General features: G+C 45.6%; 1 protein-coding gene across 1 annotated transcript in view; it reads right to left on the bottom strand.

The window, feature by feature from the left end:
- Window positions 1-19498, bottom strand: part of LOC144606262 (apoptosis-inducing factor 3-like) — a 46007-nt gene extending 26509 nt beyond the window's left edge. Inside the window, exons 1-7 of the mRNA XM_078422186.1 lie at window positions 19390-19498; window positions 15558-15667; window positions 13211-13255; window positions 13008-13089; window positions 10678-10790; window positions 8381-8467; window positions 4942-5033 (exon numbers count right to left, since the gene is read on the bottom strand). Coding sequence (XP_078278312.1) covers window positions 4942-5033; window positions 8381-8467; window positions 10678-10790; window positions 13008-13089; window positions 13211-13255; window positions 15558-15667; window positions 19390-19498 — 638 coding nt within the window. The remainder of the gene's footprint in view (window positions 1-4941; window positions 5034-8380; window positions 8468-10677; window positions 10791-13007; window positions 13090-13210; window positions 13256-15557; window positions 15668-19389) is intronic.
- Window positions 19499-22033: the final 2535 nt, after the last annotated feature.

The raw sequence follows: 22033 nt of genomic DNA, 5'->3' as shown, positions 1-22033 counted from the left end.
AAAAAAAAGGACTTCCAAAGTAATAATCTCAGGCTTACTGCCTGTGCCACGCGATAGTGAGAATAGGAATGGAGTGAGGTGGAGGATAAATACGTGGCTGAGGAACTGGTGCAGGGAGCAGGGTTTCAAGTTTCTGGATCATTGGGACCTCTTCTGGGGGAAGTATGACCTGTACAAAAAGGACGGGTTGCATCTGAACCTGAGGGGAACCAATATCCTGGCGGGGAGATTTGCTAAAATAATTGCGGAGACTTTAAACTAGTACGGTTGGGGGGAGGGACTCAAACACAGATAGCTAACAGGCAGTGTGTGAGGCAGGAGGCAGAAAAGGGAAACACTCAGACCCAATATGTAGGAGAGAAAGAAGGGAAAAGAAATAAACTGAGAATAAGAAATGATGGGTCCCTTAAATGTGTATATTTTAATGCTAGGAGCATTGTAAGAAAGGTGGATGAGCTTAGAGCCTGGATTGACATCTGGAAGTATGATGTTGTGGCGATCAGTGAAACATGGTTGCAGGAGGGTTGCGATTGGCAATTAAATATTCCAGGATTTCATTGTTTCAGATGTGATAGAATCGGAGGGGCAAGAGGTGGGGGTGTTGCATTGCTTGTCAGGGAGGATATCACAGCAGTGCTTTGGCAGGACAGACTAGAAGGCTCGATTAGGGAGGCTGTTTGGGTGGAACTCAGAAATGAGAAAGGTTTAGCAACACTTATAGGGGTGTATTATAGGCCGCCAAATAGGGAACGAGAATTGGAAGAGCAAATATGTAAGGAGATAGCAGATATTAGTAGTAAGCACAGAGTGGTGATTGTGGGTGATTTCAATTTTCCGTATATAGACTGGGAATCGCATTCTGTTAAAGGGCTGGATGGTTTGGAGTTTGTAAAATGTGTGCAGGATAGTTTTTTGCAGCAATACGTAGAGGTACCTACCAGAGAAGGGGCAGTGTTGGACCTCCTGTTAGGAAATGAGATGGGTCAGGTGACGGAGGTATGTGTTGAGGAGCACTTTGGGTCTAGTGATCACAATGCCATTAGTTTTAATATCATTATGGAGAAGGTCAAATCTGGACCAAGGGTTGAGATTTTGGATTGGAGAAAGGCTAATTTTGAGGAGATGAGAAAGGATTTAAAAGGAGTGAAATGGAAATTTTTGTTTTATGAAAAGGATATAATAGAGAAATGGAGGATATTTAAAGGTGAAATTTTGAGAGTACAGAGTCTTTATGTCCCTGTTCGGTGGAAAGGAAAGAATAATAATTTGAAAGAGCCGTGGTTTTCCAGGGAAATTGGACACTTGGTTCGGAAAAAGAGGGAGATATACAATAAATATAAGCGGCAGGGAGTAAATGAGGTTCTTGAGGAATATAAAGAATGTAAAAGGAATCTTCAGAAGGAAATTAGAAAAGCAAAAAAAAGATATGAGGCTGCTTTGGCAAGTAATGTAAAAGTAAACCCCAAAGGGTTCTACAGATATGTCAATAGCAAAAGGATAGTGAGGGATAAAATTGGTCCATTAGAGAGTCAGAGTGGTCAGCTATGTGCTGAGCCGGAAGAAATGGGGGAGATATTAAACAATTTCTTTTCTTCGGTATTTACCGAGGAGAAGGATATTGAATTATGTGAGGTAAGCGAAACAAGTAGAGTATCATATCATATCATATCATATACATACAGCCGGAAACAGGCCTTTTCGGCCCTCCAAGTCCGTGCCGCCCAGTGATCCCCGTACATTAACACTATCCTACACCCACTAGGGACAATTTTTACATTTACCCAGCCAATTAACCTACATACCTGCACGTCTTTGGAGTGATGGAAATTAGGTGATGGAAATTAGGTGATGGAAATTAGGAGGATTAAAGAAGAGGAGGTACGGACACTTTTGAAAAATATAAAAGTGGATAAGTCTCCAGGTCCTGATAGGATATTCCCTAGGACATTGAGGGAAGTTAGTGCAGAAATAGCAGGGGCTATGACGGAAATATTTCAAACGTCATTAGAAACGGGGATGGTGCCGGAAGATTGGCGCATTGCGCATGTTGTTCCCTTGTTTAAAAAAGGTTCTAAAAGTAAACCTAGTAATTATAGACCTATTAGTTTGACGTCTGTGATGGGAAAATTAATGGAAAAGATACTTAGGGACAATATATATAATTATTTGGATAATCAAGGCCTGATTAGAAACAGTCAACATGGATTTGTGCCTGGAAGGTCATGTTTGACTAATCTTCTTGAATTTTTTGAAGAGGTTACCAGGGAAATTGATACGGGCAAGGCTGTGGATGTTGTCTATATGGACTTCAGTAAGGCATTTGACAAGGTTCCACATGGAAGGTTGATTAAGAAGGTTAAATCGTTGGGTATTAATAGTGAGGATGCAAGATGGATTCAACAATGGCTGAATGGGAGATACCAGAGGGTAACGGTTGACAATTGTATGTCAGGTTGGAGGCCAGTGTCTAGTGGAGTACCCCAAGGATCTGTGTTGGGTCCACTGTTGTTTGTCATTTACATTAATGATCTGGATGATGGTGTGGCAAATTGGATTAGTAAATATGCAGATGATACTAAGATAGGTGGAGTAGTTGATAGTGAGGTAGATTTTCAAAGTCTACAGAGAGACTTGGGCCTTTTGGAAGGGTGGGCTGAAAGATGGCAGATGGAGTTTAATGCTGATAAGTGTGAGGTGCTGCATTTTGGTAGGACAAATCAAAATAGGACGAACAGGGTAAATGGTAGGGAATTGAGGAATGCAGTGGAACAGAGGGATCTGGGAATAACTGTGCATTGTTCCCTGAAGGTGGAATCTCATGTGGATAGGGTGGTGAAGAAGGCGTTTGGTATGCTTGCCTTTATAAATCAGAGCATCGAGTATAGAAGTTGGGATGTAATGTTAAAATTGTACAGGGCATTGGTGAGGCCGAATCTGGAGTATGGTGTGCAGTTCTGGTCGCCAAATTATAGGAAGGATGTCGACAAAATGGAGAGGGTACAGAGGAGATTTACTAGAATGTTGCCTGGGTTTCAGCACTTAGGCTACAGAGAGAGGTTGAACAGGTTGGGTCTTTATTCTTTGGAGCGTAGAAGGTTGAGGGGGGACTTGATAGAGGTTTTTAAAATTTTGAGAGGGACGGACAGAGTTGACGTGGGTAGGCTTTTCCCTTTGAGAGTGGGGAAGATTCCAACAAAGGAACATAGCTTCAGAATTGAGGGACAAAGGTTTAGGGGTAACATGAGGGGGAACTTCTTTACTCAGAGGGTGGTGGCTGTATGGAATGGGCTTCCGGTGGAAGTGGTGGAGGCTGGCTCGATTTTATTATTTAAGAGTAAATTGGATAGGTATATGGATAGGAGGGGATTAGAGGGTTATGGTCTGAGTGCAGGTAGATGAAACTAGGTCAAGGAGAATGGTCGGCGTGGACTGGTAGGGCCGGACAGGCCTGTTTCCATGCTGTAGTTGTTATATGTTATATGTCTTTGAAGATCCCGGAGAAAACCCAAGCAGGCCATGGGGAGAAGGTACAAACTCCGTACAGACAGCACCCGTGGTCACGATGGATCCCGGGTCTCTGGCGCTGTGAGGCAGCAACTCTACCGCTGCGCCACCGTGCCACCCCTCCACCTTTACTCCAACTCTTTGCGTCTTTCCCTGGAAAGTTATACATTGATTTAAAAAAGTGTACCATCGTCTTCAAAATCCTCTGAGCGGGTTTCAGAACTCTTCCAGTCCTTCACCCCCAGAGGATAGTGACATAGATGCTCCAAATAAAAGGTGGAGGGTCCAATAATATCAAAACGTTAATAGTCATAAACTCTAGCTTTGGAAATGCCAACTATCACACAAATTTAGATAGTTCCAACTTTAGATAGTTCCTCTGTCCCTCCCGTCCCCTCCTCCTTCCCAGATCTCCCTCCATCTGCCTGTCTCCACCTATATCCTTCCTTTGTCCCGCCCCCCCTGACATCAGTCTGAAGAAGGGTCTCGACCCGAAACGTCACCCATTCCTTCTCTCCCGAGATGCTGCCTGACCTGCTGAGTTACTCCAGCATTTTGTGAATAAATACCTTCGATTTGTACCAGCATCTGCAGTTACCTTCTTCAACTATCACACAAACCTCTACACCACAAGCCAACACTTCTTTCTGACTGTGTCGAAAGCAGACAAACATTTCAGTGACTGGATTTCAAAGACACTTGGATAGGTTCATGGATAGGAAACGTTTAGGGGAATATGGGCCAAATGCAAGTAGATGGGGGCAGTTTGGTCGGCATGGACAAGTCCTGTTTCCGTGCTGTGTTACTTTATGCAATAACATTAATTTATCGTGGGATTAAAGGAATTGTTGAAATAATGGCATTTTTTCAGATTTAAAATCATGAAATGTTCCTACTAAAAGAGGGATCACATTGAAACCGACAGGACAATGAAAGGCCTGGATAGAATGGACGTGGAAAAGATGTTTCCAGTAGTGGGAGAGTCTAGGACCAGAGGACACAGCCTCAGGATAAAAGGACATACCTTCAGAATGGTGATGAGGAGGAATTTCTTTCGCCAGAGGGTGGTGAATCTGTGGAATTCGTTGCCCCAGATGGGTGTGGAGGCCACGTCAGTGTGTTTTGAAAGCAGAGATTGATAGATTCTTGATAGGTAAGGGTCGTCAACGGTTACGGTGAGAAGGGAGGGGAATGGGGTTGAGAGGGACAGATCAGCCATGATTGAACGGCGGAGTGGACTCGATGGTCCAAACATCGATGGTCCAATACCAATTGGATTTGATATGCAAGCAAACAGGCATGGATGGATAGGGCTAGGGAAATGTTTTGAAAGTTGTAAACAAATTGGAATAAAACGAAGCCACAGAGATGCACAATCAAGTAGCGGGTACTATCTCCAAGTCGGCAGAGACCAATGTGAGGATGTCAGTCACTTACGTGCAACCCGGAGCGAGGAGTAAATCGTTGTATTGCTGAGTAGTTCCATCGAAAAAGCCAACCCTCTTTTTTCCTGTGTTTACAGATACTACCTGAACATAACAGAAGCAAAGCGTTTAAATCTAAACCTTACAGTAAATACATTTCTTTAATATCATCAAGTATTAGGCCAAGGGAAACAGCGACCCCCGCACACTAACACCACCCTACACACACTAGGGAGAATTTACACTTATACCCAAGCCAATTAACCTACAAACCTGTGCGTCTGTGGAGCGTGGGAGGGAGCCGAAGATCGTCACGGTGGCGCAGCGGTAGAGTTGCTGCCTTCCAGCGCGTGCAGCGCCGGAGACCCGGGTTCGATCCCGACTACGGGTGCTGTCTCCACGGAGTTGGTACGTTCCCCCCGTGACCTGCGTGGTTTTTCCCCGGGTGCTCCGGTTCCCTCCCACACTCCATAGCCGTACAGGTTTGTAGGTTAATTGGCTTCGGTAAAATTGTAAATTGTGCCTCGTGTGTAGGACAGTGCTAGTGTATGGGGTGATCGCTGGTTGGGGCCGTCTCAGTGGGCCGAAGGGCCTGTTTCCACGCTGTTTCTTTAAAATCTAAAGTCTAAATAGATTGGGAAATGGGCCACATAATAGAATGTACAGGGCCCTAGTGAGACTGCACCTGGAGTACTGTGTGCAGTTTTGGTCTCCAAATTTGAGGAAGGATTTTCTTGCTATTGAGGGCATGCAGCGTAGATGTACTAGGTTAATTCCCGGAATGGCGGGACTGTCGTATGTTGAAAGACTGGAGCGACTAGGCTTGTATACACTGGAATTTAGAAGGATGAGAGGAGATCTTATCGAAACATATAAGATTATTAAGGGGTTGGACACGTTAGAGGCAGGAAACATGTTCCCAATGTTGGGGGAGTCCAGAACATGGGCCACAGTTTAAGAATAAGGGGTAGGCCATTTAGAACTGGGATGAGGAAAAACTTTTTCAGTCAGAGTTGTAAATCTGTGGAATTCTCTGCCTCAGAAGGCAGTGGAGGCCAATTCTCTGAATACATTCAAGAGAGAGCTAGATAGAGCTCTTAAGGATAGCGGAGTCAGGGGGTATGGGGAGAAGGCAGGAACGAGGTACTGATTGAGAATGATTAGCCATGATCACATTGAATGGTGGTGCTGGCTCGAAGGGCCGAATGGCCTCCTGCTGCGTCTATTGTCTATTAAATAATTGTGATTCATGTCTGAGTGAAATTCTTGGACGGGATTTTTTCTGAATTCAGAAAATTATTGGTGGAAGATTACATTGCAGTGTTATTGTGAACAGTTGTGGGCACCATATCAGGGGAAGGATGTGCTGGCGTTGGAGAGGGTCCAGAGGAGGTTTACAAGAATGATCCCAGGGATGACAGGGTTAGCATATGATGAGCATTTGACGGCACTGGGCCTGTACTCGCTGGAGTTTAGAAGGATGAGGGGAGACTTCATTGCAACTTACCAAATAGTGAAAGGCTTGGATAGAGTGGATGTGGAGAGGATGTTTTCACTAGTTGGAGAGTCTAGGACTGGAGGTCATAGCCTCAAGACGTTCCTTTAGGAAGGAGATGAGGAGGAATTTCTTTAGTCAGAGGGTGGTGAATCTGTGGAATTCATTGCCACAGAAGGCTGTGGAGAACAAGTCAATGGATATTTTTAAGGCAGAGATAGATACTGTAGATTCTTGATTAGTAAGGATGGCAGGGGTTATGGGGAGAAGTCAGGAGAATGGGGTTGAAAAGGGAAAGATAGATCAGCCATGATTGAATGGCAGAGTGGGCTCAATGGTCCGAATGGCAGAGTAGGCTCAATGGTCCGAATGGCCTAATTCTGCTCCTATGACTGATGAGTTTATAAGAATGCATTCCCTATATCACCAACCATTACAAGATGGAGTGTGGTTATCAGGTGCTCTCCCGTAGCAGAACGGTGCGCAGCGGCACGGTGGTGCAGCGGTAGAGTTGCTGCCTTACAGCGAATGCAACGCCGGAGACTCCGGTTCGATCCTGACTATGGGCGCCGTCTGTACGGAGTTTGTACATTCTCCCCCTGACCTATGTGGGTTTTCTCCGAGATCTTCGGTTTCCTCCCACACTCCAAAGACGTACAGGTTTGTAGGTTAATTGACTGCGTAAATGTAAAAAAATTGTCCCTAGTGTGTGTAGGATAGTGTTAATGAATGTGCGGGGATCGCTGGGCGGCGCGGACTCAGTGGGCCGAAGGGACTGTTTCCGCGCTGTATCTCTAAACTAAACTAAACTAAACTTTTGTGGGAGCGTCCAGCAGAGGTACCCTGATTAATGTCAGGGCTGACTGAGGGAGTACTTGGTCAACATCGGGCACATTGTAGGGGCACCTGAACAAAATAGCCAATGCACATTGCTGATGCCTTTTTGATGCTTGTTGGGTAATGCTGCTTCGCAAGTACTGCACGATACCATACTTCATTCCACTCAGTTCAGTTGATTGAAAGATACGGCATGGAAACAGGCCCTTCGGTCCACCAAGTCAATGCCAACCATCCATCGCCCGTTCACACCAGTACTGTGTTATCCTACTATCGCATCCACTCCCTACACACTAGGGGGGATTTAACGAAGGCCAATTAACCTAAAATCCCGCATATAGAAATATAGATACATAGAAAATAGGTGCAGGAGTAGGCCATTTTGGCCCTTCAATGGCTGATCATCCAGAATCAGTGTCCCATTCCTGCTTTCTCCCCATATCCCTTGAATACATCCAGTGAACTGGTCTCCACTGCCTTTTTTGGCAGAGAATTCCACAGATTCACAACTGTCTGGGAGAAAAAGATATTCCTCATCTCATTCCTAAATAGCCTAACCCTCATTCTTAAACTGTGACCCCCTGGTTCTGGACTCCCCCAACATCGGGAACATGTTTCCTGCATCTAGCCTGTCCAATCGCTTAAGATTTTTTTTTCTATAAGATCCCCTCTCATCCTTCTAAATTCCAGTGAATATATTTGGGTTAAGAGGGAAAAATAGATCAGCCCTGATTGAATGGCAGAGTGGACTCGATGGACGAGTGGCCTAATTCTGCTGCTTTGTCTTCTGGTCTTACGGTGGTATAGTTGTGGCAATAGGCAAATTGAAGGGGGTTCCAGCTCATTCCTGAGGCCAGGAGTTATCCCATAATATCCAACCCAACCAAAGTGGAGACGCTGTAATCTCTCAGAAGGTCAAGCAGCAGCTTCAGATCAGAGACTGCAAACCCGCACGTCCTTGGAATGTGGGGAAACTACAGGAAGCCCACAGGGAGAGAACGTGCAAACTCCACACAGGCAGCGAGCTTGGATCTCTGAGGCTGTGAGACAGCAGCTCTACTACCAGGCGACTAAAGAGGTCATGGAACGCCATCACGCAAAGGTAAACGTCACATCTCACCTCCATGTTCGTCCGCACCTCAATGCCATAAGTGATGTAAAACTCTGGTGGCCTCAGCAAGATATTCTTAATGTGAAGGTTCAAGTTCTAGAGAAGCATACAATGACACAGTCAGAAAATGTTATGCAGGCGGAAGACATACGGTTGCTACAGCAGAGAGAGGTACATTCAGTTAGGTTGGTGTAAGAAAATAACTGCAGATGCTGGTACAAATCGAAGGTATTTATTCACAAAATGCTGGAGTAACTCAGCAGGTCAGGCAGCATCTTGGGAGAGAAGGAATGGGTGACGTTAGGTTGGTGAATCACCTTATGGGTGCACCGACCTGCAACTAATATGATCAGTTCTCAGCTTTATTTCTCAGCTAATTGTCTCAGACAACCAGAGATCATTGCAGAACCACTATCTACCTCATCGGTGACCCTCGGACTATCCTTGATCGGACATCGCTGGCTTTACCTTGCACTCAACGTTATTCCCTTACCATGTGTCCATACACTGAAAATGGTTCGATTGTAATCATGTACGGTCTTTCTGCTGACTGGTTAGCCCGCAACAAAAGCCTTTCACCATACCTCGGTACACGTGACAATAAGCTGAACCCAACTAAACATTAAATTGAAGGTATCACAAAATGCTGGAGTAACTCAGCGGGCCAGGCAGCATCTCTAGAGAACATGGATAGGTGACGTTTCACAGAGTGCTGGAGTAACTCAGCGGGTCAGGCAGCATCTCTGGAGAACATGGATAGGTGACGTTTCACAGAGTGCTGGAGTAACTCAGCGGGCCAGGCAGCATCTCTAGAGGGAAGGAATAGGTGACCTTTCGGGTCGAGACCCTTCTTCAGACTGACATTAAATTAAACATTAAATTACCCGATTTCCCCAGGGATTGAAAGGAAATCTCAACCAGAATACTACCTGATGATGATGTTGATGATGATACTGATACAGAAACAAGGAACACCAGATGCTGGTCTATAGCAGAATTAGCCACAAAATGCTGGAGTAACTCAACGGGTCAGGCAGCATCTCTGGAGAACATGGATAGGTGACGTTTCACAGAGTGCTGGAGTAACTCAGCGGGTCAGGCAGCATCTCTGGAGAACATGGATAGGTGACGGTTCGGGTCGGGACGTGTGGATTCCAGAAGAAGAGTCCCACATTATTCAAAAATAATATGGCAAAAATATGAATAAAATAGATGTATTCTTAATAAAAAGTTCAAATGAATTAGTCCTCAAAGTTAAAACTTAAAACATTGCTGAAAATGAGGGTTGGATTATCTCGTTTAGTTTCGTTTATTCTGGTCGCGCGTACCGAGGTGCAATGAAAAGCTCTTTTGTTGCGTGCTAACCAGTCAGTGGAAAGAGTATACGTGATTAAAATCAATCTGTCCACAGTGTGCAGATACACGATAAAGAGTACAATGTGTGGTGCTGGATAAAGTCCAGTAAAGTCCAATTAAAGATAGTTCGAAGGTCTCCAATGGGGCCGATGAGAGGTCAGGACCGCTCTCTAGTTGATGGAAGACATTTCTTCAGACTGATTGCACATGCACCCATTTTCAAAAGGTAAGAATGAATAGCTGAATCAACCCTCCCTATTTCCACCAGACTTTAACAGAGGCCGTAAATGCTTGAAAAATAATATTACTAACATTTGCTCTGACTTTGTGGCATTTCCACAAAGAGCAGACATGTCACAGGTGAACAATGTGTCGGAAAGAACTGCGGATGCTGGTTTCAATCGAAGGTAGACACACGATGCTGGAGTAACTCAGGTGGGACGGGCAGCATCTCGGGAGAGAAGGAATGGGCGACGTTTCGGGTCGCGACCCTTTTCGGGTCAGCCAAAACACTATGACAACTGACAGGCGAAGTGAATAACATTGATTATCATGTTACAATGGCACCTGTCAAGGGGTGGGATATATTAGGCAGCAAGTGAACAGTCACTTCTTGAAGTTGATGTGTTGGATGCAGGAGAAATGGGCAGGAGGAGTAAAGGCCTGAGCAACTTTGACAAGGGCCAAATTGATATGGCCAGACGACTGGGTCAGAGCATCTCTGCAAAAATGGTTATGGCAGCATCTCGGGAGAGAAGGAACGGGTGACGTTTCGGGTCGAGACCCTTCTTAAGCTGCGTTACTCCAGCCTTTTGTGTCTACCTTGTGCAGATAATTAACTTTTGCAATTCCAACAGGTGGCGGTGGTAACGTTTCACTTGCCGCGAAACCAGATGAAACAATTAAAATAATACAAAAACAGCAAAGATTGAACATTGCGGACAACCAACCTTACTCAGCTTTGTGCGGTCGTAAGGCAAATAGATTTCTTTGGTTGCTATTATTATGCGTCCTTTGTAAAACTCCTGGCGAAGGGTTTCTGCGCACACCAATGCAGCGGGACCTTCAATGCAGAAAAGGAAATGGAGCAGAATGTTACAGGGTGTTTAAAACGGAGGTGAGAAAAATTAAAACTGAGGTGAGAAAAAACTTCTTCACCCAGAGAGCTGTGAATTTGTGGAATTCTCTGGCACAGAGGGCAGTGGAGGCCGATTCACTGGATGGATTTAAAAGAGAGTTAGATAGAGCTCTAGGGGCTAGCGGAATCAAGGGGTATGGGGAGAAGGCAGACATGGGTTACAGATTGTGGATGATCAGCCCTGATCACAATGAATGGCGGTGCTGGCTCGAAGGGCCAAATGGCCTCCTCCTGCACCTATTTTCTATGTTTCTATGTTTCTATATCTGCGGGTGAACCATATTCTCAATTGGCAAGGGGTTCTGAACTCACCAAGGCATATTGACCCGAGTTCTTCTTGCCTTGAGGAGTTACACAGAGTGGGGTGTTGCTCAACTTTCGTCAGAAGAAGGGTCCTGACCCGAAACATCAACCATTCCTTCTCTCCAAGATGCTGCTTGTCCAGCTGAGTTACTCCAACATTTTGTGTCTACCTTCAATTTCTTTGTAACTACAGCTTCTTCCTCATTTGGATTTGTGCTCCCGGAACAGAAAATGAAAATGATGAGAGGAATGGATCGGGTAGATGCATAGAATCTCTTGCCCGGAGAAGGGGGAATTGAAGACCAGAGGACATAGATTCAAGGTGAAGGGGAAAAGATTTAACAGGAGTCTGAGGGGAAACTTTTTCACACAAAGGTTGGTGGGTGTACGGAACGAGCTGCCAGTGAAGTTAGTTGAGGCAGGGACTATCCCAAAGTTTAAGAAACAATTAGACAGGTACATGGATAGGACAGGTTTGGAGGGATATGGACCAAACACAGGCAGGTGGGACTGGTGTGGCTGGGACGTGTGGGCAAGTTGGACCTGTTTTCCACACTGTATCACTCTATGACTAGTGCTGTTTCCACACTGTATCACTCTATGACTACTGTGGATGGGGCTAGCGGGCTGGTGTGGGCAAGTTGGGCCGAAGGGCCTGTTTCCACACTATCACTCCATGGCTTTGTGGACACTGACAATGTTACTCAAGAGCTGGTGGCTCACAGCAGCCTGGGTCTTGCCTGGATCACGCACTGCTCATAAGAACTAGATCACGGACTGGAGTCATGTAGTGTGGATCCCGGCCCTTTAGCCCAACTTGCCCACACCGACCAACATGTCCCATCTGCACTGGTCTCACAAGCACATTAAACTAAACTTAATTAACAGAGATGCATTGTAGAAAGTGTTCTGACTAATTGCATAAACTTTTGCATGGCGGCACGGTAGCGCAGCGGTAGAGTTGCTGCTTTACAGCGAATGCAGCGCCGGAGACTCAGGTTCGATCCTGACTACGGGTGCTGCACTGTAAGGAGTTTGTACGTTCTCCCCGTGACCTGCGTGGGTTTACTCCGAGATCTTCGGTTTCCTCCCACACTCCAAAGACGTACAGGTATGTAGGTTAATTGGCTGGGTAAATGTAAAAAAAAATTTTTTTAAAAATTGTCCCTAGTGGGTGTAGGATAGTGTTAATGTACGGGGATCACTGGGCGGCACGGACTTGGAGGGCCGAAAAGGCCTGTTTCCGGCTGTATATATATGATATGATGATATGATATGACCCGAAACGGCAATATCAATGAGCAGGAACGCTGGAGGCTGCTGGGATGGTGGTCTCATGGCCACAGCCCTGACCACGTCTACATCAGACGTTGCCTCAGGAAGGCAGCATCTACCATCAAGGAGTCCCACCATCCTGGCCATGGCCTCTTCTCGCTGCTTCCAACATCGGGCAGGTGACACGGGCAGAAGCCTGAAGTCCCACACCGCCAGGTGCACCACCCGCTGCGACAACCATCAGGTCTGGAACTGACCCGCACAACCCCAATCAACCCTCAGCAACGAGTCACTCCACCCCAGCTCCCGCTCCCACCATGGACATCTTTTCCAATTGTATTCTTGCACGACTATCTTTTTTTTTTTTTAGTTTTGCTCTTTTGGATAATTTATTTTCTAATTTGTTTTTGGGTGCGTTGAGTCTACGTGGCAAGCTAGTTTCTCATTCTACCTGCACCCGTGGTTCCGTCGCTGCAGAAAACAGTGGCGGGAGAGGTTGTGGGACGCAACTAGTTTCACTTCACAGAGAATAGAACCATGAAGTGGATACCCTGCCAGACTTACCCCCACCGATAATAAGGATGATTCTCTTGCTCGATGGTGATGGGGAGATCATCAATTGGGTTCTTTTGTTTGTTTCTAGGGCCTAGTTAAAGCAAACACACCCACACAATACTAAATCCAACTGACTAGGTCGACAAACAAGTTAGTAAGAAAATCTCTTTTTTTTGTTAAAGTTTGTCTTAGCTGTGCAAAGGAACATTTACTTCAGCAGTTGCAGATATTATAACTTTGTCGTTCTCAACTTTAACCTGTGGAAACACAAGCAAAGACATTGTTAAAAGCTTTTTAATTTGGACCGATTCCTTCGAGGAATCCATCTTGTCAACATCATGTGGATGAGGATTTATTGCTGAAGAACTTTGTTCATCTTTTTAACACACCGTCTGGATTTGCTCAACTGGTCCCAGGAGTTGATCTCGAGATGCAATAATGAAGCACAGTGAAAAATAATGCCCCGTCTTTTTAAAACAAAGATGCTTTGCAGTCATATGTATGACATGAGATATTCCAGATACTCGCTGGAGTGCAGAAGGATGTGGCGGGGGGGGGGGGGGAAACCTCATTGAAACTTACCAAATAGTGAGAGGTCTGGGTAGAGTGGATGCAGAGAGCATGTTTCCATTAGTGGGAGAGTCTAGGACCAGAGGCCACAGCCTCAGCATTAAAGGATGTTCCTTTCTGAAGATGAGGAGGAATTTCTTTAGTCAGAGGGTGGTGAATCTGCGGAATTCATTGCCATAGGAGGCTGCGGAGGCCAAGTCAATGGATATTTTTAGGGCAGAGCTAGATAGAAAGGTACGGTAAGGTGTAAAAGTGGATACCCTGCTAGACTTACCCCCACCGATAATAAGGATGATTCTCTTACTCGGTGGTGATGGGGAGATCATCATTTGAGATCAAATCCAATGATCAAAACATCAAAAGAGATTAAGTTCATGGAAAATATAGACTAGATTAGTGTTAGCAACGAGAAGGTGACAATTAATCAAATAGTCTGTAGAAGGGTCTCGACCTGAAACGTCATCCATTCCTTCTCTCCAGAGATGCTGCCTGTCCCGCTGAGTTACTCCAACATTTTGTGCTTATCTTCGGTTTAAACCAGCACCTGCAGTTCCTTCCCACACATTGTATTTGGAGCGGAGGAGGCCCTTGGTCACGGATTAAGTGAAACGTCACAATTAGCCGGGATTCATGCACTCCATTGATCCAGCAAATAAAACAGAAGTGCCAGTGTGTGGGTGCCGTGTCTGGATAGATTCAAGACTGATGTGGTGTCAAAAGAATGAAGAAACCCGCCATCATTAATGGAACTGTTTAATGTAAACAAATGGCTTCTTGGATGATAAAAACTGAAGAGGCCATCATCACACGTGGAACCGCATCCAATAAAGGGTAAAGAGAGGAGGTGACTGAGGAAACTCTATGTGCATGGAAGGAACTGCAGATGCTGGTTTAAAACAAAGATAGACACAAAAAGCTGGAGTGACTCAGCTGGACATCTGGAGGAAAGGAATTGGTGACGTTTCTCCTTCGAGATCCTTCCTTAGACCTGAAAAGTTTGAAGAAGGGACTCGACCCGAAACGGCACCTGTTCCTTTTCTCCAGAGATGCTGCCTGACCCGCTGAGTTACTCCAGCTTTTTGAGTCTGGCTGAGGAAACTCTATGACATTTCTTCTATAATTTGCATCTGGAAGATTGATCACCAAACTATAACTGAAGATATTTCTATTTATGCCAATATTCCTACAACTTGCAATTAATTTGAGATAGACACAAAATGCTGGAGTAACTCAGCGGGACAGGCAGCATCTCTGGAGAGAAGGAATGCGTGACCTTTTGGGTCGAGACCCTTCTTCAGTCTGATTTCAGGGGAGAGAGAGATACATAGATAAGGAAGTGTAAGGTGTGAAAACAGGACAAATGGGAATGGAGATCAAGGAAAATGTAGAACAGATCATTGTTAGCTGAGAGAAGGTAACAACAAAGCAAATAGAGACAAAATGTGGTCGGAGACAGTAAGACTGGTCGGAGAACTGGGAAGGGGGAGGGATGGAGAGAGAGGGAAAGCAAGGGTTACTTGAAGTTGGAGAAGTCAATGTTCATACCGCTGGGGTGTGAGCTGCCCAAGCGAAATATGTGGTGCTGTTCCTCCAATTTGCGCTGGGCCTCACTCTGACAGTGGAGAAGGCCCAGGACAGAAAGGCCAGTGTGGGAAGTAGACATGAAATGCTGGAGTAACTCAGCAGGACAGGCAGCATCTCTGGAGAGAAGGAACGGGTGGCGTTTCGGGTCGAGACCCTTCTTCAGTAGGTCAGTGTGGGAATGGGAGGGGAAGTTAAAGTGACTCTCAGCTGCTGTGGGGATGTATAACCATCCCTCGCTGAGGATATTCTTTTATCACCAGCTCAACAACCCCTTCCCTATTTCCATCCTGTTCAGAACAATTCTTCTTTGATAAATCTTCAACCGTACGGGGGCGTTGTGTTGCGTTTTAACGTTTTCTTTAACAAGGCACAAATAATGAAACATCAGAGTGGCCTAAATGTTACCTGGTAGAACTGCACGCCATCGAGAGTGGGGTACTCTTCGATATCTCCTGTTTTTATATTAAAACAAGCTCCGTGTCTAGGACATCGAACTCTGCCATTTGAGAGAACTCCTGGAGAGAGGGGGAAAATTGAAGACCCGTTTTTATGTGAATCAGCTGAGACACAGAAAGGCAGGTTGGAAATGAGATGCTTAGAATGCCACTAATTATCCGTTTATTGTCGCCTGGTACAGTGAAAAGCTTTTATTTCAAAAGTTAAAATATATAAGCAATGATTTGTAGGAGTGAACTGCAGAATGCTGGTTTACACCGAAGATAGACACGTAATGCTGGAGTAACTCAGCGGGACAGGCAGCATCTCCGGAGAGAAGGAATGGGTGACGTTTCGGGTCGAGACCCTTCTTCAGACCCTTCGTCAAACAATAATTTACCCGTTTGATTCAACAGGAGTGACTCTAGGCAGAAGGATATGTGATATAGATTCTGCAGTTTCTCAAATGAAGCGGTGACATTTGGTATGAGAGTTTAACAGAGCATATTGAAGAGAAGCAACGGTATTCCTTTCTCAGCCAGTATCATTTCAAAGAAACAGTTCCCTTTCTGTTGAAACTAGCTGTTGTAGTTTAGAGATAAAGCGCGGAAACAGGCCCTTCGGCCCACCGGGTCCGCGCCGCCCAGCGATCCCCGCACATTAACACTATCCTATACCCACTAGGGACAATTTTTACATTTACCAAGCCAATTAACCTACAAACCTGCACGTCTTTGGACTGTGGGAGGAAACCGAAGATCTCGGAGAAAACCCACGAAGGTCACGGGGAGAACGTGCAAACCCCGTACAGACAGCACCCGTAGTCGGGGTCTCCGGCGCTGCATTCGCTGTAAGGCAGCAACTCTACCTCTGCGCCACCGTGCCGCTCAAGTTGCTTGGGTAACCGCTTGGGGTGACACAGCGGTAGAGTTGCTGCCTTACAGCGCCAGCGCCCCGGGTTCGATCCTGACTACGGGTGCTATCTGTACGGAGTTTGCACCTTCTCCCCGTGACCTGCGTGGGTTTTCCCTGGGTTCCTCCCACTCTCCAAAGACGTGCAGGTTTGTAGGTTAATTGGCTTTGGTAAAAAAATTGTAAATTGTCCCTAGTGTGCAGGATAGTGTTAGTGAGCGGGAATCGTTGGTCGGCGCGGACTCAGTGGGCCGAAGGGCCTGTTCCCGTGCTGCATCTCTAACTGAAACTAAACTGACTGACAATAGACAATAAGTGCATGAGGAGGCCATTCGGCCCTTCGAGCCTGTACGCACCGCCATTCAATGTGATCGTGGCTGATCATTCTCAATCAGTACCCCGTTCCTGCCTTCTCCCCATACCCCCTGACTCCGCTATCCTTAAGAGCTCTATCTAGCTCTCTCTTGAATGCATTCAGAGACTTGGCCTGTGTACTTTGACATTGTTACGTACGACAGCAAAATTCTCCTGAGTGTGAAAATTCAACGATTTTTGTCACAAGGAAGATAACGTCAGTAGCGCCTTACAGATGCAAAACCACAGTGGGCAGTGCTCCCTGCGGATCTTTCCACACTCACCAATAGTGCCAACTTTGGGTAGACCGTATTAGTTAGAAGAAGGGTTCCAACTCACCACCTCACCCATCCATGTTACCCAGAGATTCTGCCTGACCCGCTGATTTACTCCAGAACTGTGTGTCATTTTTTTTGTATACCAGCATCTGCAGTTCCTTACTCCAACATCTAACTATATTAGTTGCTTGGGTAACCAACTGCGTACTTTGACATGATGACGTGCAACAGAGGAAAAAACAAATGGTAGACGCAAGGAACTGCAAGTGCTGGTTAACAAAAAAAGGACGCAAAGTGCTGGACTAACTCAACAGATCAGGCAGTACCGCTGGAGAACGTGGATAGGCGACGTTTCGAGTCGGGACCTTTCTTCAGACTGATTGTGGGGGGGGGGGGGAGGGGGGGAAAGACAGCTAGATGAGGGGTGGGAGCAGGACAAATTTTGGCAAGTCAGAGGTTTGTACAGGGGAGGGGGGTTTGATTTGGATAAAGACCAGAAATGAAAAGACATCATGCATGAGATAAGAGGGATCTTATTGAAACATATATGATAATTAGGGGATTGGACACATTAGAGGCAGGAAACATGTTCCAATGTTGGGGGAGTCCAGAACAAGGGGCCACAGTTTAAGAATAAGGGGTAGGCCATTTAGAACGGAGATGAGGAAGAACTTTTTTGTCAGAGAGTGGTGAAGGTGTGGAATTCTCTGCCTCAGAAGGCAGTGGAGGCCAGTTCGTTGGATGCTTTCAAGAGAGAGCTGGATAGAGCTCTTAAGGATAGCGGAGTGAGGGGGTATGGGGAGAAGGCAGGAACGGGGTACTGATTGAGAGTGATCAGCCATGATCGCATTGAATGGCGGTGCTGGCTCGAAGAGCTGAATGGCCTACTCCTGCACCTATTGTCTATTGTCTATTGTCTATTGTCTAGAAGAGGCACAAAGTGTGAAGCTAGAGGAATGAATACAGGCGTAAGGAGACAGGGGGAATGGGATGAAAGGGAAAGGGAGAAATGGGTGTGTCTCCAGGTGGGGCACAGAGAAGAAAAAACACGAGGAGGTTGTGCCTTGGGAGTTACAATGTGCTTCCATTGCAAATGTGCAGTTCAATTGAACTGGACACAAAATGCTGGAGTAACTCAGCGGGTCAGACAGCATCTCGGGAGAGAAGGAATGGGTGACATTTTGGGTTGAGACCCTTCTTCAATTGAACTATTTGGCCAAGACTCAAAATATCAAATTAATCAAGATCACTGTAACTATTGGGATTGTGCTGAGCCAAAAAAAAAAAAAATGCCAGAGAAACTCAGCAGGTCAGGCAGCATCTGTGGAGGGAATGGACGGAGGACATGTGTCATCGGTTCAAGAACCAGATATGCCCGGTTGCATTTGTCAAAATTCTCCCCGAATATTTTCATAACCTCCGGAAATAGCAAATTTTAGCATGCACTGAAAAAAATTGCTACTCACAAAAATGTCTAGGTTTAAAAGAGCATTTATTAATCACACTGTGTCAGATGATGAGTTATAAGTGAGTCAAGGGGTGTCCATCAAACAGCCCATTGCCCAGCGTGTAAAGCCAGTTTAGTCCATAAACACAATCTGTTGAAGGAGCAAAGGAATATACAGCAACTTCTCCTGATAAGGTTTTCTGCAGTATGTTTTTTCATTGAAATTATATGTTGCAAATTGATCCCAGTTACATAACTATTTTTTCAGAGATGCTCTGACCCAGTCGTCTGGCCATAACAATTTGGCCCTTGTCAAAGTCGCTCAGGTCTTTATTCCTGCCCATTACCCCTGCATCCAACACATCAACTTCAAGAACTGACTATTCACTTGCTGCCTGATATATCCCACCCCTTGACAGGTGCCATTGTAACATGATAATCAATGTTATTCACTTCGCCTGTCAGTGGTCATAGTGTTTTGGCTGACCCGAAAAGGGTCGCGACCCGAAACGTCGCCCATTCCTTCCCTCCCAAGATGCTGCCTGACCTGCTGAGTTGCTCCAGCATTTTGTGAATAAATACCTTCGATTTGTACCAGCATCTGCAGTTATTTTCTTACACTACAGTGTAGTCCCCAGCGTCAGTTCTTTCGACTTTCAGAGGGATATTGGCAAATGGGGCTAGCTTAGATGGAGTGGGCATGGATGAGTGGGGCCACAGGTCATGTGCGACTTTATGACCGTACGTCTGTGACATAGTTCATCAGTCACAGCAGTGAACAATTTAACATGTATGAAACACAGCGTTTTACCTTTGACTAGTTGAGCTCCGTTATGGGCGCACAAGTGACCGATGGCACTGAATTCCCCATTGCTTTTGATAACCAGCACTTTATGATTTTCTACTTCAAATTCACGCATCCTGCATGGAACAGAAGATTAATGACAAAGAAATAGTGCTTAGTTTCATTTAAAAGAAGCAATACCTAGACATCAGTCATCAGATCACTTCTGGTTTAAATCTCCATTCTGTCATCTCAAATTAATTACATTGTTGGCTGGTCGTTTTAAACTAAGTAGTTTTAGTTGGTGCTACTTTTGAAAATAAAACAAAACGGCACGCAGGCTATTAAATTTTTTTTTTACATCTAGGTGTATGTGTCGACGGTTTACGAGGATGTTGCCAGGACTAGAGGGTCTGAGCTATAGGGGGAGGTTGAGTCGGCTGGGGGTCTTGCCTAGACTAGGGGAGTCGAGGACCAGAGGACATAGCTTCAAGGTGAAGGGGAAAAGATTTAATAGGGATCTGAGGGGTAACTTTTTCACACAAAGGGTGGTGGGTGTATTGAACAAGCTGCCGGAGGAGGTAGTCGAGGCTGGGACTATCCCAACGTTTACGAAACAGTTAGACAGGTACAATGGATAGGACAAGTTTGGAGGGATATGGACCAAGCAGGTGGGGACTTGTGTAGATGGAACATGTTGGCAGGTGTGGGCAAGTTGGGCTGAAGGGCCTGTTTCCACACTGTGTCACTCTATGGCTCTATGACTCTATCTATGTGGAAAGGGAGATCACAATTTCCTAACATTTTCATTTTCTCGGATGAGACTGTTACTCTTTGAAGTTCTGTGTAGAGTTTTGTGTACAGGTGATATCTGTGTGGAGTTTGCACGTTCTCCCCGTGTCTGCGTGGTGCTTCGGTTTTCTTCCCACATCCCAAAGACGTGCGAGCTTGTAGGTTAATTGGCCCTCTGTGAAAATGTCCTTAGTGTGTAGGGAGTGGACGTGAAAGTGGGATAACGATGGAAATTGTGTGACCTGGTGATCGATGGTCGGCGTGGACTTGGTGGGATGAAGGGCCTGTTTCAATGCTGCACCTTTCAATCAATTCAATCAAACAATCAAATGTAAAATTAAAGTCAAAAGGCATCGATGGAAAGCTCTCCAGTATTGAGCCAAGGACTGGCACAATGCCAGCAAGCTGCAATAAATGCCGAGGGACACTGGCTGGCTGAAGCTAGGCACAGCCAAAATAAACACCTTGCGGGGAAAGAACACTGTCTAATGTCCAGCCACGACTAGACTTCCATTCTGAGCCCCACACCTGAGGATGGACCTGCTGTCATTGGAGAGGGTTCCAGAGGAGGTTCACGAGAACGATCCCAGGGATGACAGGGTTAACACGCGAGAAGCGTTTGATGGCTCTGGGCTTCGAGACCAAGTCACTGCGGTTCAGAAGAATGTCGGGGTACCGGATCATGAAAGGCCTGGATGGAGTGAATGTTTCCAGTAGTGGGAGAGCCTCGGACTGGAGGTCTTAGCCTCAGAATAAAAGGACGTGCCTTTGCAATGGAGATGAGGAAGAGTTTATGTAGCCAGACAGTGGAATGGATTACTTTATAGTCACGTGTGATGAGGCACAGTGAAATTATTTGCATGCAGACGCAAGGTATGCAAATAGCCACCACATAAAGGGCACCGACAATCTGGTGAATCTGCGGAATTCATTGCCAGAGATGAAGACCCTTTAGAAGTTGCCTCGACCCGAAACGTCACCCATTCCTTCTCTCCAGAGGTGCTGCCTGCCCCGCTGAGTTCCTCCAGCATTTTGTGTCTAACTTCGATTTAAACCGGCATCTGCAGTTCCTTCCTACGCAATGTTTTGACAACCACAGTTAAAATAATAGACGAGCACTTACTCTCCATCATTCATGTCATCCACAAAACAAATCTGTTTTTCAATTAACGGCGCTTGATCTTGCCTCATGTGAGCATATTTGGGATCATTTTGTGCGGGATCAGGATGAAGTTGAAAATTAACTGTATTGGGGGGGGGGGGGGGGAAAGAGTATGGATAAAGAACATTAAATTTGACCAGGTCACCTCAGAAATGTTTTAACACACGTCTTCCTTCATAAACACTGCAGTAAATTTCATCCCGTAAAATAATTCTTAACAATAATCATAAACAAATAAGACTATATACTTAAATTATAAAAAATACCAACTGGAAGAAAAGCAAAACTGAGAGACCAAAGATTTATTTGTCTCAAAAAAAATGCAGATGCTGGTTAAAATCGAAGGTAGACACAAAATGCTGGAGTAACGCAGCGGGTCAGGCAGCATCCCGGGAGAGAAGGAATGGGTGACGTTTCGGGTCGAGACCCTTCTTCAGACTCGCCCCGAAACGTCACCCATTCGTTCTCTCCCGAGATGCTGCCTGACCCGCTGAGTTACTCCAGCATTTCGTGTCTACCAAAGATTTATTTGTTACACTGAGTGAGTCCTTTAAGTGTTAAATAGAGTCCTGTGTATAACTCGAGGGGAAGACAAATTGCTTCGCAATGATAGTAACATGGAAGGACTGCAGATCATTGCATCACCATGATCTGCAAGACTTCAAACCAAATGTTGGGAGGAAGGAGTAACGCTGAGCGTTGGAATAGCTTCGCGGG

Source organism: Rhinoraja longicauda, chromosome 26, assembly GCF_053455715.1.
Source record: "Rhinoraja longicauda isolate Sanriku21f chromosome 26, sRhiLon1.1, whole genome shotgun sequence".
NCBI classification, from domain to species: Eukaryota; Metazoa; Chordata; class Chondrichthyes; order Rajiformes; family Arhynchobatidae; genus Rhinoraja; species Rhinoraja longicauda.
This window is presented reverse-complemented; position numbering and strand designations above follow the sequence as displayed.